At 35.5% G+C, this 10588-nt stretch overlaps 1 protein-coding gene across 7 annotated transcripts; it reads left to right on the plus strand.

The window, feature by feature from the left end:
* Positions 1 to 708: 708 nt before the first annotated feature.
* LOC149398442 (gibberellin 2-beta-dioxygenase 8-like) lies at positions 709 to 10151 on the plus strand. Of its 7 annotated transcripts, none has more exons than XM_089615554.1 (5): positions 709 to 962; positions 1114 to 1157; positions 2253 to 2743; positions 5209 to 5545; positions 6053 to 6566. In XM_089615554.1, exons 3-5 carry the CDS (start codon positions 2295 to 2297, stop codon positions 6284 to 6286), a joined length of 1020 nt encoding a protein of 339 aa, XP_089471680.1. In that variant the 5' UTR covers positions 709 to 962; positions 1114 to 1157; positions 2253 to 2294; the 3' UTR covers positions 6287 to 6566. The 7 variants fall into 7 exon arrangements, with proteins under 7 accessions (XP_089471680.1, XP_089471682.1, XP_089471679.1 ...); XM_089615556.1 differs by having other exon boundaries at positions 709 to 912; positions 2263 to 2743; XM_089615553.1 differs by having other exon boundaries at positions 709 to 877.
* The last annotated feature ends 437 nt before the right edge of the window (positions 10152 to 10588 follow it).

Raw genomic sequence — 10588 nt, forward strand, 5'->3', positions numbered from 1 at the left:
TAGTTAAACATGGGTCTCATTGTCAATTCCAAATCTAAACGAAGACGTGATTTATTTACATGAAAAAAATATGATTGTTACAATTCAAGAATATATTCGTACAGCCGACATGCTGATTCAGAATTAATATGCTAGGCTTCCCAAAAAAAAAAAAAAAACACACACACGCACACGCGTGCGCACACACCTATATTATATTATATATATATATATATATATATATATATATATATATATATATATATAATACGTGTTTGAACAGCTAGGCAAAAAGTATAGAATACAAGGAGATCTCTAATGCAATAATGATACTTGATTAAAAATAATTTGAGAGGATATTTTTAGAGAGACTTGGAGGAATGAGAACCAAATAATATGTTATTGCTGCACATTAGACATAGAAAAGACATTACGAAGACATAAACAAAATATATATTTATTATAAAAATTTCTTGCAGAACTTAAACCAAACGTTACACTTTCATGTAGCTACAAATTAATTAGGAACACAAAAGAAGAAGAACAGAAAAAAAACCCCCCTTTAATTTAGGTATATATCGTCTTAATTATATCTTCATTAATTAATTATCTGATGAACTCTTCAAACGCGTGTTGGAGTTACAACCATAGATTCTCAATCAATAGTGGTTTTGATTCCCACATATCCTCTTAAGTCCTATAAAGTCGGTACTTCCGAACTTTGGGGACATAATATGAGCGTGAAATATATTTACTTTTCTTTTCCTTCTTCTTATCCTGTTCTTTTTTCCAACCCCTTTCTATTAAAAGATAATAGTAATAATATCCATTATATATCGCTCACAATTGCAGTACTACTACTTTCATTCCATGCAGAGAGACACTGAGCTATGAGCTGGTGAGTGATATTGCCATCGATCCATCATTTTCAAAGTACGCGTGTGATTGTATATCTGTATATATGTAATTACACACATCAGATGGTAAAAGTACTCTGTCACTCTCACTCTCACCCTCACACTTTGAACAAAATTATTTTCGATCGTCACTAATTTTAGTGGTTGATCATCCATCCGATATATACATATATACTAACATTACTTACTTTGTCATTATATTTAACCATTTTTGCAGAGCTAGTTCCCCAAACGAGAAGTGACTCCGGTGGATATAGAAAGGTTAGCGAGATCATAATACATATGCATATATATATATAATATACATGTAATATCACTAGACTTTTTTTTTTTTTTTTTTTAAATATCACTAGAGACCTATTGCTACTACTAATGTTTCTTTCGGATATTCAATTAAAACATCTCAAACATTAGCTGCATCAATATATACATGTTTACAAGAATCTTCAACTTATAGGGAATTTATTTTAAGTTCAACCAAATGCATTTTCAATGTCTCATTAACAACTCTACAAGAAATTATGCCATACATATGTATGTATATGAACTCTCATGAGTGAGTTGAGGTATATTTGCCTCCAAGTATTAGTCTTTGTTTTTTTTAGTGTTGTTGGGCATTTTCTGGTGGGGATATATGTGTATGCCATACATATGTATGCATATGGAAAGTAAAAATATGTATATTTATGGTCCTGATTCCTCACTCCTAACCATGCGCTTTCCAAATTTATGGAAAGTTCTTTGTGATTTTTTTTTTTTGGTTGTCACGCCTAGAGCAATATGGTGATTGATAAATGTTATAAAAAGAGAGATAAATGAATGTCTCTAAAAACTGCAAAAAACCTCCTAATTAAGGAAGATATTATTTAAATCATACATCGAATTTGGACTACGACGAGAAAAATAGCAAAGGGACTATGAATCATCATAATAATAAGATCATCAGAATATTCGTAATCATTACCCTTTGAAAAGATATGTTAGTTTTTTTTTTTTTTTTTTTGTATATGATTCAGAAATATGTAATATGCCATTATTTTTCTCTCTGTCATTATTGTTATGATATGCACATGTATTAGTATGATATGATTACTTAAATTGAATAGTCAGACATACAGAGAAAAGACAGCGATCGTCTTACCTTAAACTACAAAAGAATGCTTAATTGTTACGTATCATTCAAAGGTATTACTTTGTGCATTAATGCTTTTAATATACGTTAGTTTAGTGTTCAATGCATGCAAATAATAACATGGACATTCGTTCTCAAGTTCGTAGAATCATGGAATATAATTAGTTATGTCTTTCTCTCAATTATGACTATGTAATACATAAGCTAATCTCTCCGGTTGCAAGGTATATTCAGAAAACAATTAATTAGCAAAGCAATAATTCGCTATGGCTTCCATGGATTTTGACCCCCCACTTCAAGAAGCCTACACAAAACTATCATCAAACCACCAAAGTCCTATCGGCGGGACTTTCACGGCCGTCAAAGAATGCGAGTTGCCCTTGATCAATCTCAGCCATTTGATAAGCCCTAAAAGCCTTATGGAGAGAGAGAAATGCGTTCGCGATATCGTTGAAGCCGCGAGTGACTGGGGTTTCTTTCAAGTCATAAACCATGGGATTTCGGAGGAAGTCCTTAAGTGCCTGAACTACGAGGAGAAGAAGGTTTTTCACCAACCTTTCAACGTCAAGGCTCGGAGCAACTTTCTGGGTTTACCGGCCCCCAATAGTTACCGTTGGGGAAACCCTAGGGCTAACTGTGTCAAACAGCTCTCCTGGTCAGAAGCCTTTCACATATCTATGGCAGATCTTCCAGGAATGAACAACAACAATCTAAGGTGAGAATGATTTATAAGTTATACCCGAGTTTATTTCAATAAGTAAAGTGTTAATTAGTTACAGAAATTTTAACGGTTCAAATATTGTCCCTACTCCCTACAAATTAGATCTTTCTTACCACCATATATAGCATATTCATATATTTTTGTGTGGTGGCTTGTATTATGCTATATCTTATTAGGCTACTTAAATATACATATTTTTACCACAGATAGATAAAATATATCAATGAGTTACCTGAACATATATGACCGTTTGTTTGTTTTTTTGTTTTTGTTTTTTTTTTTTTTTTTTTAACTGTGGTAAGTATTAGTGAACTAGAAGCATAAATAACTTGTTGATGCAACATATATTATGTAATATACAAGTATTATATGATTAACAAATTAACTACCTAGAACAAATTTCAGATTGATAAAGCAAGTCAATTAGTAAGGCTCTAACTTTAGTACTCACGTATAATGAATATTTATGACCGTTCGTTTTTTTTGAACTGTGGTAGAATTATTAAACTTGCACTAGAAGCAGAAATTACTTGTTGAGGCAACATATATTATGTAATATACACGTATATATCATTAACATATTAACTGCCAAGACCAAAACTTCTAATAGGAAAAACATGTACAAAGAAGGAAATTAAAAGATCATACAAAGCAACCACGATATGATACATGTTCAACCCAAAACCTCATCTAAAGATATATATATATATATATATATATATATATATATATATATATATATAATATATATATATTGAGGGAGTATACATTTCTTATATTGTTGTCGAGGATAATGGATATGAAAAAGTCAAAATGAGGTCTCTTCAAATATGCGTACACCTGGCTACACCTCATTTGTCAGATTGTGGCTTGTCCAAGGCATTCGTTTGTCAGTGAGTACGTTGTACGCTTTTTAACTTTTGTGTAATTTGATCTTATATTGGTGTACGTAGAAATATATGTGCAGCTTAGCTTGCATGGACAACACCCTCAGTACTACTTTTTACATAGCGATAATCATCGGTACCCACATATCATATACTATTTATAATTCAAAAGCATAATATATATGTGCAATATTTATATATGGGATGTGATATTGGCCACACGGGTATATAGATATAATACATGTATATAGAGATATATTTATGTCCCTACTATAGAAGCAACATCCAAAAATCGCACGGGAAGTCCTGCGAGTCACCATTGGGCTTCCATGGTGTTGTCACGTGAACAAATGCAATTGTGGGGCTTTCGCTATTTGTCACTTTTAACTCTTGGGACTAAATAATGGGCCCATTTTTATAGCCATTCATATCTCTCTCTCTCTCTCTCTCTCTCTCTCTCTCTCTCAAACACACACACATATTTAGGTTTGTTTGATGTTATCTTAGCAAGAAAAGAAGAGTTATTTTGAAACATTATTGAGTTGATATACTTGTTAATTAGGTGAGACGTATTATGCATTGGTAGGTAAATATAAAGTAAGATTTGATTTTTTTTCCCAGTCATTTTCATTATCATACAAAAGGTATGCAAGTCCACATGCCAATAATAATCACAAAGATTTCTTCATTATTTGCATTTATATGCTCGATTTATACTTCTTCAAAGATTTCTTCATTATTTGCATTTATGTGCTCGATTTATACCTCTTCAAAGATTTCTTCATTATTTGTATTTATGTGCTCGATTTATACTTCTTCAAAGATTTCTTCATTATTTGCATTTATGTGCTCGATTTATACTTCTTCAAAGATTTCTTCATTATTTGCATTTATGTGCTCGATTTATACTTCTTCAAAGATTTCTTCATTATTTGCATTTATGTGCTCGATTTATACTATCAATTAGTAGTGTACTATTCATTTATACAAGAAAAAAAAAAAAAAAGCAAACACATTATCACACATTTGAAAGTTTCTTCTATAAATGTAAACTAGCTGAGTTAGTTGGCTTTTACATATAATTTGTATGAAAGTGTGTTGTCTAAGCAAGAGAAAAAAGAAGTGTGTTATTTTGCAATATTGAGTTGTTAGCAAAAACATATTTGCCTTTTGGTTCCTAAATATAAAGGAACACTTAAAAAAATTCCCATTCATTTTTATGATCATACAAAAAGGTCTATATGTCCACATGCCAATAATCACTCACAAAGCTTTCTCTCTTTTACTTGCATTTATATATTTCAATTATACTTTTTCAAAGAATATGAAAAACCGTAGGCCAGCTATAAACTAGTAGTGTTTTATTAATTTATACCACACAAAAAAAAAAAAAATTATATCATCACACACTCGAAAGTTTGTTCTATATATATAAGTTGTAAACTAGCCGAGAGTTACCCCTAACTAGCACTAACTAAGCCAATGTAACACAATTAATTTTACACTACTATTTACGTATTTGTTATTACATGGCTAGCACTAATTATTTCTTTCATAATAATTTGTGCGCAGGATTGCTGTGGAAAAGTACGCAAATGCAGCAGAAAACACATCAAGGATCTTGGCTGAAACTCTAACACAAAATCTGGGGTATTGTGGGAAATCTTACTTCCAAGAGAACTGTGTTCGGAGCTCGTGCTATATTCGCATGAACCGATACCCGCCGTGCTCTTTCTCTTCCTCCGATCGCGATCCCATCTTCGGTCTCATCCCTCACACCGACAGCGATTTTCTCTCTGTTGTCAAACAGGATCTCGTCGGAGGCCTTCAGTTGTTCAAAGACGGGGCTTGGATCGCCGTCAAACCGAACCCTAATGCCCTTGTCATCAACATTGGTGACCTATTTCAGGTAATATATATAGCTATACAACACATAGAATACAATTTTATAGTAATTAATTAATTTAGTACTTCATGATACAATGTATGTAATACTACTTTGAAAAGGATGTCTTGCTTTTTTTTTTCTTTTTTTTTTTTTTTTTTTAACTATATGTATCATTGTAACTAATTACTAATTACATTTTTTTATACATCGACATTGGTGACCTTTTTCAGGTATTATAGATTCATCTTCTGACTATACTATACTTCATATGCAATATGTGACAAAACTAATTATGTCAAGGGTTTTCACGATTATTAAGTTGTATCATTACTTCCTTCTTACTTTTCTTTTCTGTGAGATGTCTCAATTTGAGAGTTATACACAGACACACACACACACACCCTAACTAAATAATTTTGTATTTATAAAAAAAAAATAAATAGAAGTTCATACCATATACGAGACAGAAACTTGAAAGTTTTCATTTTACTATATATCATTACTTACCTGATGATACATAATTTTCAGGCGTTGAGCAATGGGATATACAAAAGCTTAAAGCACCGAGTTGTCGCGTCAAAAGTGGAGAGACTTTCAGCTGCGTATTTCTACTGCCCAACAAACGATTTAGTCATAGAGAGTCTCACTAATGAAGAGCCTAGGATTTATAGGAACTTCACTTTCAGAGAATTCCAGAGGCAAAACCAGAAGGATGTTCAAGACACAGGTGACAAAATAGGCCTCAAGAGGTTTATCCTTTAATAATAATAATAATAATGATGCTGTTGTTTTTTTGTTTTTGTTTTTGTTTTTTATTTATTTTATAATTTCGTTTTATTAGGGGCGAGGTTTGAAGAGGAGAGAGAAAATGATAAAAATGAAATTGTAGAAAAGTTTACTATATGTATGAGATGTAATGCTATGACACAATGGGGTTTGTTTATGTTGATAGTGGGTGAGAAATTATTATTATGTTTCTTATTATTTTTCGAGTGATTTCAATGATTAGTATCTATCTACCAAGGGGTTATTATTATTATTCTATGTTGCGTCATGCCAACTTGTTTTTGTTTTGCGTGTGTGAATTTTAAAACGTTGATTTTTATATTATTTATTATATGAGTTTTGGGGTCCGTTCGATATATATATATATATATATATATATATATATATATATATATATATATATTACTAAATTCCACCTTTTTTTTTGGGGTGAACTTTAATGCTCAAATATTTCAAGGTTTAGCATAATTTTTATGAGCTGTAGAGTAATAGCCGTGCCTTTAATTACCAAAGCCACAGGTCACCAATTAATCTTACATGCGGGGAATATATTATTGTGAAGATTGACTTGAAAGTTGAAACTGTAAATATATAAGGTCTTAAAGTAATAAACAAGCTATCTTAGTCTTTATATATGATCTAAGCTATTGTATGTCCAAAATACCACAAAATCAATATGTTGTTTACTATTCTACTCATATGAAAAAAAAAAGTTAAAGACCAAAATGTGATCATAAAAAATAACAATTCATGAACTATTTGGAAATTGATAAATATAAACATATGTTCATTTCCACATCAACCCTACATTTATACCCGAAAGTGTAAATAAGAAATCATATTTTTGAAAGAAGAATTTGTTTCACCATGCCAAATTTCTAAATGGTTTTAAGATACTAAGTCTCATTTTATTAAACAAATTGCCCGATTTTTTTTTTTTTTTGTTGGTATCATTACACCCATGTTTTGTTTTCATGGTGTTTTATTTCTTTCTCTCTTAAACCCACAATATTTTTTTGTCATTCTAATTTTCATGGTGTTTTTTTGTAGAAAATCAGCTAGTCAGCTAGTCTCAGTTCGTCAGCTCGTCTCACCATCAGTTCGTCAGCTCGTCTCACCATCAGTTCGTCAGCTCGTCTCACATTCAGATCGTCCTCAGTTCGGAATCCACCTCAGTTCACTCCGAACTGACCTCACCATCTTGGAACCAGCCGGTTCCTTGGAACTCTTCTCACTTTGGAAAGAGTGTTGCATTTATTTTTCATTATATTTCCTATGTCTTGTTCTCTGTGTATATTTATTATTCTTTATTTTCCTAGAAGTAGTTATTACGCACATTTATTACACTGATCATGTATTTAGTCTAGTCTAATGTATCCACCATATCTATAAATAGGTGATACAATTTCATATCAATAACAAGAAGAATATTTCTCAGATTCGACTCTCTCTCTCTCTCTCTCTCTCTCTCTCTAAATTTCAACATGGTATCAGAGCGAGCAGTTCGACCTCAAAGCTTCCGCCAACTCCGCCCGACGGCGATCGTCGTCGGGCGGAACACAAAAATACATATTTCACTCTCACACAATTATATGAGCTTATTTCCTGGTCCAATACCAAAAGCTCTATCCATTTCATTACTCACATATAGTTTATTATATACTCTGGAAAATAACTTTGAGCTTATTTCACGGCCTCACGCCAAAAGCTCTTTCACACTTCCATATCTTCCAAATTCATAAACATCAAAGGCTAATTTTTCCAAACGGCCTCCTATCCGCAAGAGTCTCATCATCAAGTCTCCTCATCACCGATTCTTCTCGTCGCCAAATCAGCTCTTCACCGAGCCTTACTTTGGTGACCTCTTCACTTCGGTGACATCTCCACTTGGTGACATCTTCACTCTTGCGCAGCCTAGTTCTCCGACAACTTCACAACCTCTGGCGCCATCCACAGCGGACACCCCGCAACGTCGCCAGAGATCCAAGAGCGAGCGCCACCTCTGCGACCGAGTCTTCTCTGATCTCTCATTCATGGACGTCTGTCGCAGCTCCGCAAATCAGCATCTCGACTTCGCCACTCGTTCCAAGTTCAACCTTGACTTCGCCTCTCTTCCCAAGCTCGACCTCGACTTCGCCACTCGTCCCAAGCTCGACCTCGACTTTGCCTCTCGTTCCAAGTTCGACCTCGACTTCGCCACTCAGTCTTTGACCTCGACCTCGACTTGGATCTTGACCTCGACCTCAGTCTTGTTTGGAAAAGTGACTACGAGGTAACATTTTCATATATATATATATAGCGCCCCACTTCCGATAGTCAGGGGGAGAACCAAAACAATGCCTATCCAAAGTGGTGCACCTTTGATAACAAAGTATCCAGTGTCAAGCCTATTTGCCAAGTGAAGAATTCCGAGTGTCATCATCACCACGTATAAGCTTTGCACCGAGTCATCTCCTCTCTGAGTCACATCCTCACCAAACATATCAATTGGTGACCTCTCACTTAGCGAGCCCTCACTCGGCGAGCTATCACTAGGTGACCTCTCACTCGAAGAAATTCACAAAGCTTAAATTGATGTACTTTGGATAGTCAGGGGGAGAAATGAATCAATGACTATCCAAAGTGGGAAATGGCACACACTGAGCACATAACAATGAGCTCACCACCTCGACCTCGTAACAATGAGCTCACCACCTCGACCTTGTCACAATGAGCTCACCACTGCCACCTCGTCACAATATGAGCTCACCACTGCCACCTATCAACAACGAGCTCACCATATCAACCTCGTCACAACGAGATCACCATCTCGAGCTCTGCACTGCGAGCTCTCATCATCAAGCCGAGCTCTCCGCACCTCGCACTCATCACCAAGTCTTCACGTCACCGAATCATCTCGTCACCGAATCATCTCTTAACCGAGCCTTACTCCGGTGACCTCTTCCCTTCGGTGACATATCCACTTGGTGTCATTTCGGCCAGGACATTATTCCCCACTACATCGAGCTCGCCACTAAGAAGTCTTCACTCTCAAGAGATCATTTCTTCTCAACTTCTGATAGTCAGGGGGAGAACAGAATAACTATCAGAAGTGAACGACACATTCGGGCTCTCACCAAATGAGCTCTTCACTTCATCACCAAGCTCTTATCCAACGAGCTCATCATTCAGTCATAGGGAGAACTTGATCAATGACTATCCGATCTAGTCCCGCCAAGTTCTCACTCAGACGCCGAGCTCATGATTCAAAGCTACCATCTATGTCAAAGCTGGAAGGATCTCTACGCTGCTCGGACAAGTCAAGCTCCAACACCACTCCACAAAACAACATCAAGCTCCAAGACTCAACTTCTGTTCCAAGACGCAACTCTAGGAACGAAGACCTGCAAAAGCGACAGGCATGCTTGGAGTAAAATCAGTTGTAGTCATGTGGAAGCTTGTATCATCGAGCAAGCATATTCCAACTCGGACTCGTCGAAGCTCTTCTCACATCAAGCTCTCAACACAAGTTGTAGCCCAACCCGCCAAAGTTTTCAGCTCTCAAGATGGAGCCGAAGTCCTCGAAGCTCGCATCTCAACAGAGAAACCTCGTAACGTCCGAGCTCATCCTCAGACTCGTCCGCACTCACCTCACATTGAGACCAAGCACGAGAAAGTTCAACTCAATGACTATCCTATTGACGAGCCTCTTCGAACAGTGCAATCCAAGCTCGATTTCTTCATCATACCAAATCAAGCTTGAGGGGGAGTGTAGAAAATCAGTTCGTCAGCTAGTCTCAGTTCGTCAGCTCATCTCACCATCAGTTCGTCAGCTCGTCTCACCATCAGTTCGTCAGCTCGTCTCACCATCACCACGTCAGCTCGTCTCACCATCAGTTCGTCAGCTCGTCTCACCATCACTTCGTCAGCTCATCTCACATTCAGATCGTCCTCAGTTCGGAATCCACCTCAGCTCACTCCGAACTGACCTCACCATCTTGAAACCAGCCGGTTCCTTGGAACTCTTCTCACTTTGGAAAGAGTGTTGCATTTATTTTTCATTATATTTTCTATGTCTTGTTCTCTGTGTATATTTATTATTCTTTATTTTCCTAGAAGTAGTTATTACGCACATTTATTACACTGATCATGTATTTAGTCTAGTCTAATGTATCCACCATATCTATAAATAGGTGATACAATTTCATATCAATAACAAGAAGAATATTTCTTAGATTCGACTCTCTCTCTCTCTCTAAATTTCAACATTTTTCTCTAATAAGGACTGTTATTTCAATT

This window comes from Urtica dioica, chromosome 5, assembly GCF_054948205.1.
Source record: "Urtica dioica subsp. dioica isolate 48M chromosome 5, U.dioica_male_clone48M_v1_H2, whole genome shotgun sequence".
NCBI lineage: Eukaryota > Viridiplantae > Streptophyta > Magnoliopsida > Rosales > Urticaceae > Urtica > Urtica dioica.

What these genes read in the sequence shown, in the direction of transcription:
- LOC149398442 (XM_089615554.1), top strand. Translation starts at nt 2,295, where the DNA reads ATGGCTTCCATGGATTTTGACCCCCCACTTCAAGAAGCCTACACAAAA. An exon ending in ATGAACAACAACAATCTAAG is followed by an intron (nt 2,744 to 5,208) that starts GTGAGAATGATT and finishes ATTTGTGCGCAG; the next exon opens with GATTGCTGTGGAAAAGTACG. An exon ending in ACATTGGTGACCTATTTCAG is followed by an intron (nt 5,546 to 6,052) that starts GTAATATATATA and finishes CATAATTTTCAG; the next exon opens with GCGTTGAGCAATGGGATATA.